Raw genomic sequence first — 22,176 nt, 5'->3', positions numbered from 1 at the left:
TGAGTTTATCCTGATCACAGATTTATTGTGTCTTGGAATGAGGAGATACTACAGCTGGGAACGCGCCTCAAAGTCTTTTAGCTCAAGCACACTGCCTGCAAACATGGTGGCAGCCTTTCCATGGTGAGCGCCTGTGCAGCAGCAGGTTGATTCTACTTACCCAAGCTCTTTCCCACACTGCTAGACTGTGCAGGTACCAACCCGTCAGGGTGCAGAGCCAGCTCAGGCTGCCCCACACCAAGCTCCCAGAATGGGAAACACGGGGTATGTATAACCAATGTTGCTGTGAAGCTGTAACTCAGAAACCCAGCTGGAAAGCCACACGAAGTCCCTCTGCACCAGTTCCCAGCACCTGAGCTTCTGAAAACATTTTTGAGAAACTAGGTCTTAGCGTGCCACAACACATTGGCATTTAATGCAGTGCCAGTGAGGTGGGGACGAGGAGGGTTCTGCTGGGCTTGGTGTGGCTCCAACCAGCCTCTGGTGTGAGCACCTGGTCCTCCTTCTTTCCACGTGGAAACAGTCACTTCTCTCTGCCCCACAGTCCAAACTGATCAGAATATCTGAGCTTTTTCATCGCACAGGGTACCTCTGCCTACTGATACCTCAGACAAGAGACACACATCCACAAAAAAAGCACGTGAGGGAGAAAGATGTGCTTAATCCCTCCCATTTTGGAAGATCACAAATCACATAAAAACCAGTTAGAAATTACCTCAAACAAGGCCAGATTTCTGTCATAGTAATCACCTCCCTTGCCCGCTTCTGTACTGTTTAGGAAAGGACTGTTTTCTTTATGGTTGCCATGACCTGCAAAGAAAAAAAGAAACAGGTTTTGAATAAGCAGAGAAAGACAGACCTTGACAAATCCATAGGGAATAAACTTATTTAGTCAATTGAATTTGTTTATTTTAGTATCTAAAGTTATGCAACGTTAGCACTATCAGAGGTGTTACTCTAAAGGTAGAATTATTTCTATTTCTACTCCTCTATCTCATTAAAATAGAATAAACAGTCACCTCAAAGCAAAATTTACAAGTAGGGTCACAGCTACAAGGCTTTATGTGCCTTTATTCTCTAATGCTCACTTCTATAACTATTTCTTATATAGAATAGTGACAAGTGATAAGACAGTTCTCATGCACTTAGAAATCATTATTAATGCTAAGAGCAACCTTTGAGGCGTTATGTCCAAATTGATTAGGTAGATTTAGTAAGACTGAACACTTCAAAGACTAGATTCTGTTAGTACAATACAAGTAGACAGATACCAAAGCACTCCCTCCCTTGTTTTTTATTATTGTTTGTTTTTTACTATGCCCACTAATCACAGACATTAAACACACTCATCATGCCTTTACCCTTACTGTGTTTTGAACATTCTTCAGACTCCTCTTAAAGTTAAAACCTAACATCAAGTACAGTAAAAGCAGAGCATTCACATACACAGTGAACAATGTTAAAAAAAAAATGATAACATGGAAGATTAGTAGAGCTTTGTGTAACAACTAGTAACTTAAAAAAAAACAACAAGGGCACTATAGTTTAAAATAACCTTTGAAGAAAAAAAAGAGATTAAATTGATTTCCATCTTCAGAAGTTCTCAGACCTATGTCTCCCACTACACTCTGCTTAACAAACAAAAATTCTTCTGCCTGTACCTCTTCACTCCCTACTCTTTCAGCCAATACAAATGAAAGATTTCCAAGAGCATCTCCTTAAGAAAGGATCAATCCAAGGAATACTTTTTTTTCTATTTACAAAAAAAGTAACCACTAAAGAAATTAAAAATGAAAGAAAAATTATTATCCCAAATGAAAATACTGCAAGTTAAAGAAGTATTGTACACTGAACACACCAAAAGCAAGAGATTAAACAGCTGGATTTTTTTGTACATATTTTCAATTATTAAGGTAATTAATTCAACAATACTACAATAAATTATTTTAATATAATTGAAGTGAAAATATCTGTGCCCTCTGAAATCTGAATCAACTTGCAATATGAACTTAACAGGCAAACAGAAGAGTCCTCCCCTACACACAGGGATCAGCACACACCGCACTGTTACAAAAGTAATTGTTATAAGCCAAAAAATTATGAGAACATTCAGTACTATTCTTACTGAGGGGAAGGGATGCATGGAAAGCAGCACAATTTGCTGGAAATTGCTGAACGTGCTTTGAACAAAATTGTTGGAAAAACAATATTCACAAAAAACAGAGGGATTTTTAAGCTTCTGGAAGTAAACAGCTGATCAAAAATATAGGTAGAGAGCAGTCTGCTGTGTTTACATGCCTATTGCCTTTCTCACAGCTCTCACACAACTAACCCAAAAATGTTAATTAGCAGCTGCCTTGAACAAGTGGGCTCAGCTTATTTGCTGATCCCACCTACGTGAGAAATGCTCACTTTGCTGTACATTGTAAAATTTTTTACTAGAAAAACATCAGTAAGCTTAACCATACAGCATCAAAATCAAATGTTTATCAACTTCAGCAAAGGTAAAAATCTGCAAAAACTCCCTGCTTGCTGTATTTGTTAAGTCTACGCTGGCAGCAGGACTATAGCAGATCAATTTTGCTGCGGTGCTCTAAGCTGTGCTGCAGTCCCGCCTTCTTGTTGTGGTTAAAGTACATTTGTGATTTTTGCTGAGGAAATGGAGTTATCTGCCATATACATTCTATTCATTAAATTGGACACCAATGATGGTGCAAATGATGATAACAGCAACAGAAATAGTCTACTTGATTCTTCAAGACTGGTCTCTACAGTATCTTCTCACCATTACACTTTAGCAAACACAGTAGGGTCATGAGCAACTTTGATTTGTTTCCTCATTGCCCATATACTATGTAGGAAATCCTATATACTATATAGGATCCTGTATACTCGCTCTGGTGACTGAATGTTTGAAATATCAGACTGATTTTTTTTTTTAATCACAGTGATTTTTAAATCAATTCTTCGCTGTCCTAGTTTTCCTTGTTCTTCCATCAGGAACTTTATCTTACTATTGTCTCAAGTCAATATAATGGGCATTCCCTTACCTGTAATGCTTACAGAATTTTGATGTATAAAATCACACTGTTGCCAAGATAACTCATACTTTCAATCTCAGATATAGTATGACAACTGTTTCGCTCTTTCAAAATGCCAAGTCTGTCATTACCATCATCGGTATACCCTACCCTTATTTAAGAAAGATCACTTCATGCCGTCTCCACGAGTCTGACAAAGACCAGTGACTTAAGATGAATCTTCAACTTAATTGATATTATTTTTCAGATGCAACTTCATTTTATTAGCAGCGAATTTTTCACAATTGGTCTCTTCAGAAACTCTCTCTCTCAAAGAGCTTCCATCTTCTCTCTCATTCTCAATTTGTATGTTCAAGCATCACCATTAGATTTTCCTTCCAAATTTGACCCCTTGGTGTGCTTGCTTTATACACCTTCCTGCACACAGGAAGCCCAAACAAAGCAAACTGCAATAGAAACATTAGTAGAACTAGTGACTGGAAATAGAGTATTGTTTTTGCAGTTGTTAGGGCACATCTTCCTCTAGATGATAGAGAACTACAACTGGCTTTTTACCATATTCACAGCACTAGCTCCATTATCCTGTAATAACATACAGATTATGAATTACTGTAGACAATGCAAAAATAAAAGGGGCCTTTCCTACTAATCTAATGAAGTGCCACATTAAAGCCCCTCTCAAACACTGTACGCTTTCAACAGGAAGTGAAGGAGCGTAAATTTATATGCAAGTTCTTTACAATGACACCCTAGTTTCACTTCACCACTAAGCAGAACTGGGTGCTGCAGAGATGTGTGCTGATTCAAGAAGGGTGCTACATTGCTATGTTAAATACAGCTAACTAAATGACAGCCAAAAATCACCTTCACCACACTTGCACGTTCAATGCAATTTCTACTTCTCAGACATGTTCTAAATTAAAGTGTTCATCTTACTTTCTTTCCATATTCTGTTTCCATTTCACAAGTAAAACCTATAGCAGATGACCATTTCCTCCAGAAGAATCACAAATGTACTTTGACAAAACAGAACAGACCAGACTGCAGCACAATATATAAACTGCACTGCAATAAAAGCTTTGTCTGATATATTCTGTCTGCTAATAAGCAATACCAGCAGCTTCCAACAGACTTACTTGCACAGGAAGAGCTTGTTATCTCCATCAGTTTTGGAAGAGAGCGGATGTGACCTCGGAAAGCTACTCTGGGGAATTCTTGCCCCAGCTTCACCCGAGGGCAGTTTACATTCTGAAGCATGAAGTCTCCTCGGCAAGCACCATCCTCTGACATGCATACAGTTTTCCACATTCTTAGTTATCAAGTCTTTGGTCTTGGCCAGTAGCTATGTGGTGTTAGTTTTCATCATGCAAGATTGTCTTGCAAGGAACATTTCTTAAAGAGGGAGCTATATACTCTGCAATAGAGAACAATTGATTTGCCTTAGTGCCTAATTAATCTCAAATTTTGAGGCAGGCAAACTTTATTCCAAGTAGGCTAATGTTTCCTCTTTACTTGTTTCAGTGCTTCTCAGTCTTCATTATCTTTCAATAATTAAGGCATTTTATTTCTGAATGCTACCAGTTCTCTTCCAAACCAAATAATTCTATTTGTAGCCACCACTACAACTATACCGTTTATCTAAACATCTCCAGCATAGTTCCCTGAACACTTTAGAGCTCCCCTACTCAGATATGGACTCAGATCCATAGAACAAGTTCCTCATCATATGGATAACCTGAGTTCCTTAAAACATTAAAGATGGTTCATGAACAAAACCTACAAACTCTAAGTGTGCATACTCCCAGACATACAAACACAAGCTCAGAAGACAGAATAAAAGCAATAAATGGATGTCCAAACTTTTGCCTAACTTTTATCTCATTACCGAGAAAAAACACTGTGGCTAAATCTGTAGCAGATATTTTACTGATTGGTTTTATTTTGTTCTTCTCCAAAAGGTTAATGTTGTCTTTACTTAAAAAAAATGAAAAGAAAAAGATTAAGAACATAGAGGACAGTATCCATGTTACTGTTTTCCTTCTAGGAGAGGATTAGGCGAGATAGACACAGTTTCACTGCTTGAGTATGCTGAATGCAAGTCTTTTGTGCGAGCCATTGTATTTTCTTTAGTAACTGAGGGATGAAAACCAGAATTTAGAGAGCATTACAAACAAGACATATATATGAAATTACCTAAAGAACAGATTAGTGAGGATAAATGAAAGCTGAACAATTAGGCACAGTGAGATTATTGTAAAGAGCAGGAAGGTTCACAGCGATAAGGTGTACTCAGCCAGACTACTAAAATAACCATTCCTGTGAGAAGGTGGCAAGAGCAGTTGCATGGCTTGACCTGTCAAGGTTTTATTCTCCTCTACTGTCAGCTTCTGAACTCCCTTATAGAAAACCACCACTCCCCTACTTCATCATGTTCAGGTAAATAAGCGGAAATTAGTGCATCTTGAAACAACTGCAGATTTTTCCACGTGGACACGACTAAGTCAGAGATCCTCACCTACTGCTTATGGAAGCTTTATCCACCTGGCAAGTTAAGCCGTGCTGAAGGCACAGATAGTTTGACCAGCTTCAGTCTGGCCAGCAGAGATAACACAGGAAGTGAAACAGTAATGCCAGTTAAGCTACAATAAGGCTTAAAATATTAAAAGAAAAAAAATTCTGAAGAGGGCTGAACTTTGATAACAAACTTTTGCCACTTTGCTTCTACAGGCAATCTGAGCTAGTTAAATGCCAGTTGGCAGAGGCACACACACCATGCTCACGGTATCTCAGGTGGAACAGCCTCAGACAGGAAAGCTGGACAAAGCTCTAGATATGGCTGTGACCTGTGATGATGGCATGCAGGGCTGCCATAATCCTCCCTACCTGAAATATCAAGAGTTACATCTTAAGTGAGGGGCTAAATTTCTTCAAATAATTTTAGTGCGAATCAGAGCACAAGTCAGAGTGGGAACTGAAATGCTCGGCTTGACAAAGAAACCTGTTGGTTTACTCACCTCTATAACTGACAAACAACAGATATTTCCTAGAAAACCCAGCTCAAAGGACAGCTCAACACGCCTCCCCTCAATATAATTTAATTTCTGGAACAGTCTGAGAGTTAATATCTCACTTTTAATTGTACTGTGCATGTACAGACTCCTTTATGTATACCACAGTAAAAAATATTGTAATGAAACAGCCTGTCTAGCAACTAACACCACTTTTTGCTGTTATTCAGACACTATTTCACAAGTATCACTGGCTACAAAGCCTGTGATAGTTAAGGACACAACCCGCGCCATTTTCATGCCCATGGAACATCATTTAATCTGACTATTTCTTTAGTTAAAAAAACGCATTCATACTTTTAATATTCCACCTACAAGTAACACTGGAATCTAAGATTAGAAATCAGAGTTGATATCCAAGTAGTTGCTGTGGGTTTCCTTTAACCTAATTTCAGCTATCTAAACAGCAGGCAGTTATAACCAAGTAGTCACACAGGCTCACTTTTCACTCAGAAAGAGATGGCCCAATTAACTGATCCCTGGAGTGCCTCCTGTGCACCTTGGCATGCTGCAAATTACCTCTAAAGAGAACCTAACTTAAATAAAAGCCTAATTTATGGGTGGTTTAGGGTATGCAAAATTTATCCCATTTTGGAAAGAAAGTTAGTTCTGTTCTGATTCATTTATGCATTTCTGGATTTTCATGTGTCAAGATGTTCTGCACATTTCTTCACAACTGGCAATTAAGCCAGAATTTATTTTGATTTTTTGACCACAAAGCCAAAATAGGTTTGCTACATTTAACTGTTCTCACAAGACCTAGGAACAAATGCATATACCCATGGTAGGTATTCTACAGGGGGAAAAAAGTTAGAGGAACAATGGGATTCCTCCAAACAGAAATTATTGCATAACCAGGTAATTTTATTAGTCACAACATTATTTTTGAGGACATTTGCTCACAGCCTTATGGATGAAGTTTTTATATTAAAAGCTGTCCGTGTCCGTTTTTATTACACTTTGGGGTTTTGGTTTGTTTTTAAAACAGTTCTTGAGAAAGCCCTTCCCAGATGTCAATAAGGATAATGCTTTCCCAAGCACTTGTACTGTTCCTCCCAAAGGCTGGGTGATGTTCAGAGCATTCTGCTTGTCACCCATTGAGTATTGCTGAGGAAAAGAAAAATCTCAACACCTTTCTTGGCCTTTGCCAGCAGTTCAAGGACCCTGGTACCTCCACATTTCAGGAGCCAAGCATTCAAGAGTACTGTTGAAGTATATCAAGAGACTGACATATCAGGATAATCTAAGAAACATGTAGATGACAATTTGATTTCAAATACATTGCAGATCTCCTTATATTCTTTAATTATGTGGTTCCTCACATGTGGCTGGACTAAACAGAACTCCTCAGAACTGTTATGGAACCTTCTTCTTGGTTCATTTGGGAGACTGCAACAAATAAGTCTAAGTACAATTATGTCTTTGCAGATATCATTATCTTTAAATTTCCTGAACAGACATAGGATATGGCTTCTTTTCTGAAATTACTCACTTTCAACAACTTAGCAGAATTCCTAATCCAATGTCAGCAGCAGTCCAAAGTAGAGATTTTCTTTTAAATAATAATAAAAAAGAGAGACTATTAGAAATATTTGCTTCTACATGAATAGCACACAACTAGTCAGAAACATGAAGCATTTCTAAAACAAAAATTCTGATTACAAACTCGCGGCAGCAGAACATGCAGCTGACAGCAGAACATGCAGCTGACAGCAGAACATGCAGCTGACAGCATGGATCGGATAATGAGAAATACTTATTTTCCCTTTAGCTACGAAGTAGTCAGTATTATCCAAAGTACTTTTTTCATGCAAAACCAGAAAGTCATGATTTAACTTTCATGTTTTTCAATACTGAAACCAAAAATTTCTTTATTTCGCAGTAGCAAGACAGTGACAGTGACATTCCAAGCTCAGAAAAAACAGTTCTCAAAATGTTTTGATAACTCCACTAAGTTCTTGGGTTGGAGGTAGGCTATTTTAGGTGTGGGGGTTTTTTTATTAGGAGTATTATATTTACATCAGAAATAGAAGCAACAGGAAATAAATAGCATTGCATCTAGATAGATAAAACTCATTCACACTACAAACTAGTCACTGGTAATGAAATAACCCTCAATGTCAGTTCACCTTCAGCTACCAGGTCTTTTTCACTGAAGGCGGCAGAAAGCAGGCGCTATAAAATCCCAGCTGACCCAGTATTTTATGAAAATAAAGGTCAAAGTCCCACTAGATAACAACCCATGCAACAATAAGGCTATACGAGCGGAAAGCACAGCAGAACGAAAGGACAGATCTTTCCCTGGATAGCTTTTAGGCAGCAAAGAGATCCTCTGTACTTGAAACACAAGCTCGAACTCAGTTACACTGACAACATTGAACGCTCACATGCCTGATCCAGACACACACTTCCATCAGGAACTGCAGCTTAGAGACCAAACTATTGACATTCATGGGTATATTAAGAATACATGGTGTTCATTCATTATTATAACATTCTTATATTATGTAATAACACTATTTGTTTGACTGTCAAATTGACACTGTCAATATAGTTTTGTGTCTACTGATTTTTACCCAATTAGCAAAGATGTGATTCTTAAGATTCATTACGCACTACACAGCAGATATCATGTACATATTTATAATCAGCAACAGCTATGGCATCTACAAAAGTGACACAAAGTGCAATTTTATCAAAAAATAAATTTCGAAGATGCATTATTGATAACATACTCATTCCACTGAAACAGTTCAGAGTTCAAAAGACTGCATTTGCCTGTGTTCTGCATGAAAGAAACAGCAAAAGCTTTCCCAGACAACAACCTATGCAACAGTTAGGCTGCACCAGAGCACAAAATTAAGTGTACAATTAAGCACAGATCTTGGATTTATTGCTAGATAAAAATGTGAAATTACTATCAGACTTCTACTGTACTTTACAGAACTAGATTAGAGAATATCTTTACCAATCAAGTTAACTGATCCTACACAACTTGATGGATTTAACAACTTAATAATCTTGTGTTTCAAAAAGTGCAATGATTTTATTCTTCAGTTAAGTTACACTGATAGTTTCAGAAAAATTGTCCTAGAAGCCCTACAATTCTTTGTAGGTACTAATATCAACACAAAGTACTTACCCTTTAGCAATAGCTCTTTGCCATTTTCAGTAATTTGGTTTACCATTATTCTTCCTCCTGCTCTTAGCACATGCTTTAGTAAATGCCTTCCCCGTGGAGTCCTGAGGATTGGACAAGTTTAATAATATTGTATTCCCAAAAGAACTTTCTTCTACCTGCTCTGACAAAGTGCTGGCTGCAATGCTGAATTGGACTTCCAGGACACGAGAGTTTCTTACAGAAAGCTAAACCGACACTGATATAATCCTAGCACTATAATCCTTTCAACACCGAGAAAACATACAAATATCAGGATCTTACTCAAAATGCTATTTGTCAAATCCAAGCCCAGCCACATTTAAGAGGCACACTGCCAGCTGTTTGCACACTTACTCAGAAAAGTGTGCCACAAAACTGCTGCTTGCTCAGCATGGAATCAGACAGCATTTAAAACCTGCTAATGCCACGAAAAGTATAGCTCTGTGACGTTAGCCCTACAGGCATTTCAGCTTTCAAGTGCAAACAGTGATCTATTTCTTTCCATCTTCAATATGTTATAATATGGTTACCCATTAACGGACCAACCATATACAAGATCACAAAAAAAAGCATCAGCACAACGAAATGAGAGGTTTATATAAGATACACAAGTAAATACTAACTTGATCATTCTAAGCAGTTCATAATTACCAGAACCCCCATCATTCTGCCCATTCACAAGGAAGTCCTCTAGATACCAGCACACACCACACTGAGACTTATCTACATGATACAGTAGGTACAGTCACCAAGAATGCCTGTGTAATTAAATATGTCAAATCACTTTTGAGAAATTGGATTTAGGAACTCACATCACTTAGGAGCTTTCATAATATAACTTGTCATTGCCAGTTGAAAAAAAAACACTATAAATAACAACCTTTGTACTTCACTGTAATCTACTTCAGAGGTTCTTTCATGTGGAATGACTCCAAATCATTTCTCACAACTATCCTCCCTGGAACTCCATCCTTTCACATGCATGAAGGCACCTCAGATACAGAATACCTTGTATCAAAATACAGGGAACAGCATTCTAGCACTTTCCCTCCCTCAGGGAAAGCCTCTTGCTGTAAAATGTTCTCACTTTCTCTGAGAGACAGTAACATACAGCTATTAGACCAGCATGCAGATTCCATGCAATATTCAATCCAAGTTCACCTTTCTCTCTGATATCAAATACAGAAAATTGTTTTCAGCCCTATAAGTGTTCAGCTGACCACGGCTACACAGTACAAAAGATGAGAGAACAAAACAAAAAAAAAAGTCAAAAAAAACCCCCCACAACACACACCACAATTTTGGACATACCTGCTCCCTCTTTCAGCTCAACATGGGCCAAAGAAACAATTGTACAGGCACAAAACATGGAGTGAGAGAAAGCAGGTGGGAACAGTGACCATTAAAAGTCAATACTGCCACCAGCTCAAAAAGCTTCCTACAGGAAACAAGTGGAAAGAGAGAAGGTATAAGCTAGGGTGTAAATATCTCCAAACATGCAAAAAATAACAGAAAAAAGGAGGTTTAATTACTTTCAACATTTCAATGGATGTACATTCTATGCATTACATCATGGACAATGTAAATTAACTGACAGCTACTATCCACTTCTGGAAGACAGTAGAAAGACACTGGTAACCGGTTATAGCTCATTTTGAAGCCCTGAATGTTCTATTAATTTTCAGTTAACTCATACAGAAAGTGCTGAACATCAGATATTTCTTACATTTGAGAAGTACTGTGTTCCATGTGAAAACAAAGTTCGTGAGAGACTTTTTGCAACTAAGGAAAGGGGGGGAGGGTGTTGTAAGGAAAAAAAAAAAGACAGTTAATTCTGTATATGGTCCAAGGTTGAGATCCAAGGATGACCCAGTGTGAAGTGCTGCAAATAGCCAAAACTCACTGTAACTCTGGCCATAATACTTACAGAAAGTACAAGTCAGCAAGAGACTTCTCCAAGGAAAGGGAGTCACTCCTTCCCAATGAACATTTTAGAGGGTGGAGAGCACTCTGACATTGCACATGATAAGCAACAAACCACTGTCCTTCTAAAATCCATACATTCTAACATACATTTATAAAGAGCCCACAGGTCTTCCAAAATAGCACAATATGTTTCACACAGTGCAACACACAGCACAGACCAAGACAAATTCAGATATCTGGAAAAGCCACAGTTGCTTTTATCATCATTTTACAAAAAGTTCATCCATTTGCAAGAGCATCAAAGTAAAGTGAGTACAGCACATTAACTCACAGAAACTTTTCAAAGAGCAATGGGCCACATTAAATCACTTTTCTGCTCCAGTCAGAAATTAAGCAGATGCAATAGAATCTAAGTCTAAAGAAACTCAGGGACATACAATGGTGAGTTTACTCCTGCTAAATATATGCTTCTACCACAAAGTCCACAATACAGTATCTTAAAAGGGCAAAGGCCAAATATTGCAATTAAATCACTCTGTGTGTTGCCTTCAGTTACAGCTTTAAAGCTCCTTGCATAAAGGAGCTAAAAGATGCTAAAACGCATCTTAACACCAGGCAGATAATCATCCTCCTGTCTGGTTACACAGTATTGGGATCTACCAAACACAGCTCAGCTATACCTCCTTTCATGTTTGGCTACCACGTCCCAGAAATTAATCCCTGACATTGTCACCACATTTTCCAGAACACAGAGACACATCAAAAGGGAGTGGTTGGTGTCTGCCCAGGCAAAGAAGTCAAGAAGCAAGTTCCATGTGGGAACTGAAGCAAGGGTTGGTTTGTGGTGCTCTTATAACACCTGTGCCCTGGACATCATGCTTTAAGTACAGGGTGCAGAACACAAACAGGAATCAAGGGAAAGGAAGGGATCCTGTTATGGGGAGATGGACAAGTAGTATTACTGCCAAACACTTCATATGGTAAAAATCACAGACTGGACAGTTAAAACCTTAGCAGAACAAAGGCAAAAACATTCAGGTGTTGTAGGTTCTAAAAACAAACCTGCAAGACTACTAAAGAACTTCTGCCTTTGTCCTTTGCATCAGCTCTGGACACAAACATATACTATAGCAAGTAGGAGTAAAAGGAAAGTCAATTATACTATTCAGAAGTGGATGAGGAGGACAAAGCTCCTGAATGCAAAGAGAGAAGGCAGAGGAGAAACAGTAATGTGCTGTCCTCTGTCAGAGACAGCAGCAGCTATGCTGTCTTCTTGAATTACTTCTAGTCCTGACTCGGATCTGGCCTCCGACATGGAAATCCAGAGGTGGACTTTGCACACAGTAACTAAGCTCATGGCTGCTCGGCTTGCAAGCAGAGACAAGGTCATAAAACAAAGTAGTATTGCTATAGATAATTTTATGGAGAACAATTATACTCCAGGGCATAAAATCTGTGTTTTACTGCAGCAATCAGCAATTTAAAGTATGCGAGAGCAAGTCTGAACAAGTTTGCCCTCCTTAGGAGTTACTCTAAGTCAGCAAACAGGCAGCTTCTAATGGCACACCATAAAACCCCTTTTTTCCCTTTGACATGAAAGTGAAAGTCAGAAATTCGGATGGTCTAATCTGCTTCACGATAAGGGGGGAAATGTAGTGATTGAATGATGTTCTAAATCCCTCAGATAAACACCAGAAATTGCTAGCTACTGGTAGGAGACGAAAATGAAGGCTGGTAATTAGACTGTAGGGAAAAAAAAACACATACAGTTTTGTTCAGGCATAATTAGCTTGAACCTATACATAGTACAGCATGCCTCTGTCCTAAACACAGCTCTGCGTCATTGCTCCTCTCCCAGGATCTTGTTATACAATCTCTGCTACAAGCCACCCTGCAACATCAGCTTACAGCTTTGATTCTCATTTTCAAAGTAATCAATGGTTCGCATCCTAATTATATTATAGACCACATGTCAATCAATGAAAGAGTTGGGCTTCTGGGACAATGCAGGTCACTCGGGTGGAATGGGGAGAAGGGAGCAAATTAAGCATTCTGGATTCAAGGGGAAGGACCTGTGGGCCAAATATCCATGAGACATTAGGCAAACCCAGAATCTGAACATCTTTGGAAATGCTACTACCCCATTCCTTATGCAAATAAGTTTCCTGGCTTCCTGTAGCAGCATTGTGACACCAACACAAAGGTGGGATGATGACCATCCCTTCACCAGAACCAGCCACCTCCTCCCTCACCCCTTGCCCTGCTGCCCAGCCCAGTCTGGCACTGGCCTCTCATCTTCTGCTCAGCAAAATGCCATCTCATTTACATTTCTGAAGAGTCACAGGCTGCCTCCAGTCAGCAAAGCAAAACTGTCAAGTTATCAAACTTCCCCATTCACCCATAAGATAATTGAGTCAAAAGCTCTTTTGGGGCAATTAGCGCTTTATTTTGCGTGTCAAACTTCATATTTCTGTCCTACAGAGCACAAAGAAAATCAAAAGATGATTAAGAAAGAATTCCACCAAGCACCTTCAATAGCAGCAAAATTTTTGAAAAAATATTTTCCCAGAACTGTTCTGACCTATACCTCTGCTGCTCAGACATGAATTATGACTGCTGGAAAGTAAACAGCCTTCTTTTCCAGGCCAAACCTAGCACCTACCACAAAACCTAAAGCCCTATTACATGGCCTAGTAGGAAAAAATGCTACTTCATTAACTCCGGGAACTTCTTTTTACAGTTCAGAAGTGAATTTGAGACTTGTGAAACGATGTTTAAAATAAAAACCATTGGGGACAACTAGGCAGTCAACAGGCTACAAAATAACCTCCAGATACAGTTTTATATATATACGCAATTACAGTATAAAAAATGCTGTCATATCCAAAATCCAGACAGGTTTACCCTACATGCATTGTAAGACATCTATTTTTTGTGGTCACGTAGACTTAAATTTAAAACCAGACATATTAATTGTCAAGTACTTGATTCTGTGAAAAGACTAACATTTTTTGTGTACAATATTTCATTATTTTGCTTGTTTAAAACCAAGATATTGTTTGCTTGGCAATGACTACAGCAGTCATTGTGAAAGATGCACAGTTCTCCATGCATGACAAAATCCAAGTATGCTGAAGGAAATCATCCAAAGCAGCTCAACTGAAAGAACAAGAACAGTACTACTCATTGCTAAGGGATCACTTGGCAGCATTTAAAGAGATGCCTACTGAAAACTAATAATTTAAGAAAGAGGTTTTACTAAATCAAACAAAAAAAATACTGAAACTTTACTGTCTGAGAATAGAAATTAGCTTACTACAATTAAGAGATTTAAAATTTCTGATTCAAAGGTTATTGAAGATAAAGGAAACAACCCTAAAATGTAACTTAAATAGACTTTAGACCATGTCTTAAAATGGTGCATTTTTCTTCTCTGTAGTTCAGGTGACAGACAAAAGTATTTAAAGAAAAACCTCAAACCAACAGGTTGAAGACACAAACCCTTTGATCAAATAAATCTTGCTCTACATATTGGTGCTAACAGGACTTCTGTAGTTTAAAATAGTCTGCACATTATTTGTTGCAACACAATCAAAAACAGGTGTAAATCTTTAACTTGATCTTGGAAGGGGAAACTCAAATGCAGCTTCTCTCTCCCTGTGGCACTGTGTATCCCTCCATTCTGTTACATGCACTTAAAAAGGAGTCAGTGATCACTAAGTCTTCTCTTCCTCAAGATGGTTGTAGCCAACTTCAGCAAACAGCATTTATTATGTTTGGCTACATTTCCTGTCAATGAGACTGCAAACTACCTTAGTCTTCATTCTACATCAAACTTTAGAACAAAAGCCAAATTTAAACTTTACATTAAAGAGCATGCAAAAACATCCTTTAATTTTGTTGCAGCACAGAAAAGAAAGTAAATGTCACTGTTTTCTTTAAAGAACTGAAACACTGAAGAAATTTGAAACAGGAAATTGAATAACACACACAGATCAATTTTATACATGAGAGAGAGATGTACTACAAACACAATATAAGGAACCCAAAAACATATTTAAGTTTCTTAAGAAAAATTCAGAGTGAACAGAAGATACAGCTTCAGCGTATTAAAGAATTCCCAAACTTAGTCTCAAACTAAGTTTGAAATGGGCACTTAGCAAGTATTTGCAGGGAGAATTACGTGGGGAATCCACGTCTTTTCCTGTGCAATTGCTTAGCCTCTAATGCAGGTGTTCTCCAAAACACAAAAAATCAGCAGCCACAAAAAAACAGCAGATGGTTGTTCAGGTTTTTAACAATCTTCTCAGTTTTTTGCAACATGCAGACCCACGCATACAAGGTTACGGGAGCTGCTTTCACATCACTTAGACATATCACAAAGATTCTTCCCAGAGCTTTTTCAAATAACTGAAATACCAGAGAATCCACAAAAAGGTCCATGTTTTTCTATATTTAGCTAAATCTCCTGGTCACCAGCAGCTGGCACCATGATCCCTTTGGTACCGGACAGCTGCAGCCTCTCCAGCTCTGCCTTAATCACTGCACAAAAGAGGTATGAGACATGCTTAGCAAAAGTAACAGTTTATGCAGTAATATGAACTTTTTTCTTTTCCTAGACAAGCATTTTAACAGATAAATTAAATATCACAACACCGCATGCTGCTAAAAGAAACTGGGGCTATCCACCATGGGCTCCACTAAAATGAGCTTCTCAGAAATTCCTTTTCTTACAGGTGATAAATAAAGTATATACCATCCCCTTCACCCACCCAACTGTTTTAAACAGTTAACTATGTCACAAAACACTTTTCCACTCTGATTTTTCACATACTGAATTCTTGGCTTTCCTTATCTGAAGCAAGAGTCAACTTCTCCGTGCACTAGACTGTTGAGAAAAGTATTCTGAAATCTAGCACTCCTATCAGTGCAATGATAATTGGTGATTGCTCAAACAGCAAGTAACAAAAAAAATTAAAAAAAAAAAAAAAAGAAAAAAAAAAGAAGCCAAAAAACCTCCCAGAATTTCAAAAGTATGACCCTGCTGCTAAGACCCCTTTCAGGTTCTGCATTTCAAACCATAGCCATTGCTGTGTATCCCAGAAGTACCCTTTACGGAGCAGAAACATGTACTGATGTATTTAGCACTGACAGGACACCTTTAATATCTCCAAATTTACACATCATACTTTTCAGAGAGGGAAAACAAATGCCAAGCTTAGCAGAACAGAAAAAAGACCCTTCCTCATCAAAATGCAGCTACATCGAAGATGCATTCTCTATACCACTTTCAGCAAGAAAACAAATCACCAGAAGAGACAGTTCACTGACATTAGTATTGCTATTCTCAGGTTACTTTTTTTCCTCCCAAACAATTCAGAGGTTCTGCCTCAACTCCACCCCAGTCTGCCTCCTCCATGACTTCTTTCTATAGTTGTGAGGCAACATGAAAAATGCTGAAGACACGTGCTACAGAGGTTATGCAAAAATATTCCACTCCGACCACTATAACTGTGCCATTTACCCACACTGCTGCCAGCAGAAGTTCTTGAATTAAGATAACTTAGATGTTATTTGGACACGTGTTTCTGTCAATCCTATTTAGCTGTAGTGTCTAATTTATTACATGATTGATGTTATATTATCTCTGGACTTTGCCAAAACACCTACATGTAAGAAGTAAGCGCTTTGAAGAAGAATTTTTGAATTATTTATGTGTCCCCATTAAAAGTATCTTCAGACATATTTTATGTGAGCTTTATTTCAAGTCTTGTAGAAGACTGGAAATCTTTACTAGTAAGTTACCATATATTAAAAGCAGTGAACCAGGAAGAAGCTTATAGTAAAAGTGTACTACTATCACATCAGAACTTTATCCACATTCTCAAAAACAGCTTATTGCTAATGAGCAGCAGAATCTGTTGCTGCACAAAAGCACTGAACACAGTGCAGAATGTAAGCGTGAGGAAAAGGTCTCAAGTCCAGTTAGAGAACTCTGGGCTGAGAGGAAGCCATGTGATAACTGGAACATAAGCAGAGCAATTCCTTGGCAAAAACCAAGGGTGGCAGCCGACCAAAGCTGGTTAGTGACACCAAGCTGATTAGTGTCTCATTTCTACATACAAAAGTCAAGGGAAGATAAATAACGTCCCACAGAACACATGACATTGCCGCACTTTGGTTAACAGGGTGCACAATCACTGTGGAGTTGAGATTCCTATTAAAGCAAAGTGTATTTGGTTTTTGTAAACACTGTTCAGACCCCACTGTCCCTCTTCTTGCCTTGTATACCCAACCTAACATGCTGGCATTATTTCAAAGACTGAGGGGATGCCAAATTCACATTTCTCATCCCTGATGATCCATAAAGAAGGGCTCACGTGTTTATCATCGGATCACAAGATAATTCTTTGTACTTCTTTTTCTAAATGAAAGATGTCAAAGCCTATTAGAAGCAGTGGTAGTCAGTGGAACCTGCTTAGAAAAAAAAGGCTGATTTTATTCACAAGCAAGCACTGGAGCTATCTGGGAAGGCTAAATTATTGCACACCAACTAATGTCTTCTTATGGAAATGGTTGACAAGAAATTCTATTACATCTGTGGTGTTTAGATGACACCCTATCACTTGATGTCCTAAATAACGCAAAATTCAGGAAAAAAAAATATAAAACAGAGCTATGACAAATAAAGGTTGGAGTGAAAAGGTCAAACTGAAATAAGAATCTGTCAGAATAATAAGGAGCAGCCTAAGAGATTGTGTAAGGAGTATTGGACAACACAGCCACTACTTTGCATGGTTACAGTGCCATGACAGACCATACTCTTGAAGGGCCATGAGTCACCTTAACCCATCTTCTATCAAACTGAGCAATCCAAACAAGTTTTTAAACCAGGTTATGAATAACAAACTGACAAAACAAAATCTTCCCAGGAGAAGGTTCACAGAACAACTGCAACCAGTTTCTCACACTGACTATGGTGGAGCTCCTGGATCGCATGGAAAGCTGGGACCATCAGCACTGCTTAGGCAGCTCTGTGTGCACACACGGAGTCAATACCAACTGTGTGCACTTCCATACGGCCACAACCTACAACTTGAACTGTGCGCTCAAGTCAAACAGTTTACCTTATCTGGAATCAGGGCCATTACCAACACCAACAAATCCCTCCATGAGCCCGTTATCAGCTGCCACAGAAGGCTCTGGAGGGTCACTCTCTTCCCTCCAGTCTGCAGGCTCCAGCCTGTGCTAACCAGCTGTGAGATACTCTGCCTTCAACAGCAGCTTCCATCTCCACCACGTCATATCATCAACACTCCTGCCATAGGAGTGGCCTGAGTACTCTGCATAGGATGGAGAAAGAAGCACCAAAACCCAAAGGAATAACACAAGGAAGTTCAGATTCCCCTCTACAGAGCTACAAACCCCAAAAAAATAGGAAGAGACAGAAAGGGCTAGTGGGGAAGAACATGCTTGTCAGTACAGGTAGGCAAGACATATCTTTATACGCACACCCTGAGGATATGAAACAATACTTAATTACTGTGAAAGTAAATTAAAAAATAGAAGGCACTTATAGTTCAAACAGAAACAGAACTACCTACCATACATTAACAGAGAAGTTACTAAATATTTATAGCCTTTAAAATAAAGAGACTCTGATAACTTCCAGTAGCACGGTTGTGCACTGCAGTCTGAACAGCAGTATGTAAGAGACCGCAGCTTGCCAGTGACTGATGGACTGTGACGGGGAGCTGAGTGAGCATCTTGAAGTGTTTTGTTTGCATGTATCCTATGGGCAGCCTCATACCCAAATGAGAGGTGGTTTGAGTTGACCTTCCTTTATCCATCATGGCAGCAGCTTCCAGAAGCCACACTTACCAACCCATGGCCAAAGCTAGCTAGTGGAAAAAGCACTTCACAAGGTCTCCACCTCGACCTGCTGAGATGGGTGAAAAACACCTGTTATCTTAATGCACATGGACTATATGGTAAGTAACCTGAGAGTAAAACAGACCTTTTTTACAAAACAAAGACCAGGCCCTGCACAGCCTTTAGGGCTAGTACCTAAAATTGTCTGTGATAATAGACAGCTTGGGAAAAACAACTACCTTTCATCACTCCAAAATACCCACACTAGACATGGAAAGAATGGACATAAACAGACCTTAAGCTACCTGGTATATGAAATCTAAAATTTCTTTGAAAACTATACAAAGAAAGAAAGAAAAAAACCCCAGTGGGTACATATTGGGAGATTAAAGCACATATTCTCAGAGAAATGAACGAAGTAACAATGCAGGAATTGAACTTTGTTCTTAGGACAGTTGAGTATCACTCAGCAAAATAACCCTGTTGGCTTCCTTAAGCATAGGCCTGAGCAGTGCAGACTCCCTTCAGGGATTACTGTACATCCAATAACATTTGCAGTCTGAAAAGTTTGACTGCACAGGCAAGGAAGAACAGGTCAGGTGTTTACTGCTTTTTCTTTTGTTGCCTAGAGTCACGCATGATTCACAGAGGGTAAGTCAGATTCACCAGCTGAGCCCATGGGAAGATCCTCTTCCTAAAGATTACAGAAAACTAAACATAACCGAGGCTGAAGAAAAACACAGATTGCACAAAGAGCTAAAACAGCCTTGTACCAGAACTACTCTGCTCTCCAAATCTAAGCATCCTTCACATTCCCACTAGAAAGACTCACTGTATTTAAATTATTACCTAAAAGTCACAGCAAAACACCAAGACAGGCTGAGCACTGATATTAGCTGCCTAATTAAAGAATGTACTTCTCACCACCCAAAATCCCCTTCTACTTACGTGATTTTCTTCTGTAATTGGAATAAATTAACCCCTAACAAAAAGCAGCTTTGCCTGGCAGGAGCAGTTGTGAGTTACACAGGCACAAAGCGCTGTAGTATTCAAGGGCCCGGTTTGCTAGACAGCTGCGTTTTTTAAGATGATACAAACAGGAAAAGCAGCCACCTAAGACGCTGCTAATTTAACTGACTTCGCTATCACCCGTTTATTTTTTTTTTGGCAGTGGAGCACTGAAAACACTTGAGCGTATCTCCACGTACTCTTATCACTCTGGAGACGGCAGCTTGTGTAGAAACGATAAGAGCCGTCCCTCCGAGCCGGCCCCGCTCCCCGCTGCACCCCGGGCTGTCAACAAGCGGCTGGGGGGCGGAGGGAACCCCCGAGTGGCTCCCGTGCGCACCGGGGGACACCGCGCCCACAGCACCCCCGGGGCACCGCCGCAGCCGGGCGGGCTGCGGTGCCGCCTCTCGGCCCGGCCCGGCCCGCCGGGCTGACAGTGGCCACAGGGCTCACCCACCGGCCCTGGCAACAGCGGAGCCGCCGCCCGCCCCAGCGGACCCGGCAGGGCTCCTCGTCCGGGCGCGGCGCCCCGAGCCGTCCCCGGGAGCGCCGCCGCCTTTGTGTGCCGAGGCCGCGGCGGCGGCGCGGGGCCGGGCTTGCCCGAGCCCCCGGAGCGCGGGCACCGCCGCCCCCCGCCCCAGCAGTGCCCGCTCACCGTCGGAGCTGACGGTGTCGTAGGAGTCACCAGGGGCGGGCACCGCGGCCGGCTCCCGGTAGTCCACCCAGCTGAGCCCTTCTACGCTGTCGTACTCGGCGCGGGGCTTGTCCTCCACCGGCACCACAGTGAAGTGCGGCATGGCTGGCGGGGCGCTGAGGGATCCCCGCGGCACCGCGGCGAGGCAGGCGGGACGCGGCGCGGAGCCGGCGGCGCATTCCTGCCCCGTGCGGTCACTTCCTCTCAGGAAACCGCGCTCCTCAACTCCACCCATTCCACTGCGAGCGCCGGGGCGGTGCAGCTTCCACCGCCCCCGGGAGTGCCGGGCGAGCGCCGGGCGCGGGGGTCGCTCCGCCGGGCGGGCGCGCTCAGCAGTGGGGGTGCAGAGGAGGGGCTGGAGGCGGCGAGGCAGTGCGGGGAAGGGGGAGCCTTCCTCCCGCAGTCATCGTGACAGGAGCCGGAGCCAGGGGCGGCGGGAGCGGGGCGGGGCGGGTGCCCGCCGCCCTCCCTCACGGGCGCTGCCCGGCCACCCCGGGGAGGAAATTTCCCTCTGCCGTGTCCCGGCTTCCTTCCCCCGCCGCCGCCATTTGCTGGGCAGGAGCGATGCGGGGAGGGGGGCGGTGGCGAGGCTGGGGCCGGCAGCGAGCGCTTCTTGCCTGGAGCCGGGTGGCCCCGAAACCGCCGGAGGGGCGGGGTGGTGCGGGGCAAAGATCAGCAACCGAGCCACGGGCAAGGGGAGCCAAGCGCGCCAATTATGGATGTCACGGCTCCCAGCAGACGGTTACAGCCCCGTCCGGGGCTGATGGAACGGGCGCTGGCACCCCGAGAGTGGCGCTCGGTCCGTGCAGGTGCCGGTAGCGGCAGCTGGACCCGCTTTCTGTGCCTGCAGTGGCAGCACACAGTGATTTCCCTTGTGCCTGCTCTCGGCTGTGGCTGCATGAAACCCTCAACAGGGACGTGGCAAGCGGAGCAAGCCCACGTGAAACATGGCAGCGCCAAAGGCGTGGGGGCAGCGGGTAAAAAAGAGCGCTGCCCCGGGGAGATTTGCATGCAGGCTGGAGCCGAGGGTGTTTGTAGCTGTATGCAAAGCACACAGTTGCTAAGACAGCAGACGGCCAGGGCTGATGAACTGTCGCCTCGCCGCAGAGGCAGGGGCCGGGGTGCACCATTGTTCTGTCCCACTCAAGGGAGGCAGTGGGGTGACACCCCCTCCCTGACGCCTCGGTGGCTGCAGGGTTCCTCACGCCTGGGGCACGCCAGACCCTCAGCCTCCTGTCCCCGAGAAAGCAAAATTCGATTTTTTCTTCACATTTGAAAAAGCTGGCGCCAGCAATGGGTATCTTGGCCCTCATTTCGTGTATGGTAGCCTTCACATGGAGTTTAAACGTGAATTAATAGTTGATAATGCTATTTATTGCCTGTGTTTGAAAGATGGCCTTGACAGTA

The 22,176-nt window shown here is 41.5% G+C and overlaps 1 protein-coding gene across 5 annotated transcripts in view; it reads right to left on the bottom strand.

The window, feature by feature from the left end:
- Positions 1-20,931, bottom strand: part of SLC12A4 (solute carrier family 12 member 4) — a 46,805-nt gene extending 25,874 nt beyond the window's left edge. For 2 of the 5 annotated variants that reach the window (XM_027698179.1, XM_027698180.1), the window contains exons 1-2: positions 20,731-20,931; positions 716-810 (exon numbers count right to left, since the gene is read on the bottom strand). In XM_027698179.1, coding sequence (XP_027553980.1) covers positions 716-810; positions 20,731-20,872 — 237 coding nt within the window. In that variant the 5' untranslated portion in view covers positions 20,873-20,931. Of the gene's footprint in view, positions 1-715; positions 811-4,177; positions 4,416-9,251; positions 9,353-10,580; positions 10,658-20,730 lie in introns of those variants that run through there. The other 3 variants (XM_027698184.1, XM_027698181.1, XM_027698182.1) reach the window with 3 other exon arrangements.
- Positions 20,932-22,176: the final 1,245 nt, after the last annotated feature.

The sequence above is a fragment of the Neopelma chrysocephalum genome, unplaced genomic scaffold, assembly GCF_003984885.1.
Source record: "Neopelma chrysocephalum unplaced genomic scaffold, ASM398488v2 Primary Assembly neopelma1_125, whole genome shotgun sequence".
In the NCBI taxonomy this organism is placed as follows: domain Eukaryota; kingdom Metazoa; phylum Chordata; class Aves; order Passeriformes; family Pipridae; genus Neopelma; species Neopelma chrysocephalum.
This window is presented reverse-complemented; position numbering and strand designations above follow the sequence as displayed.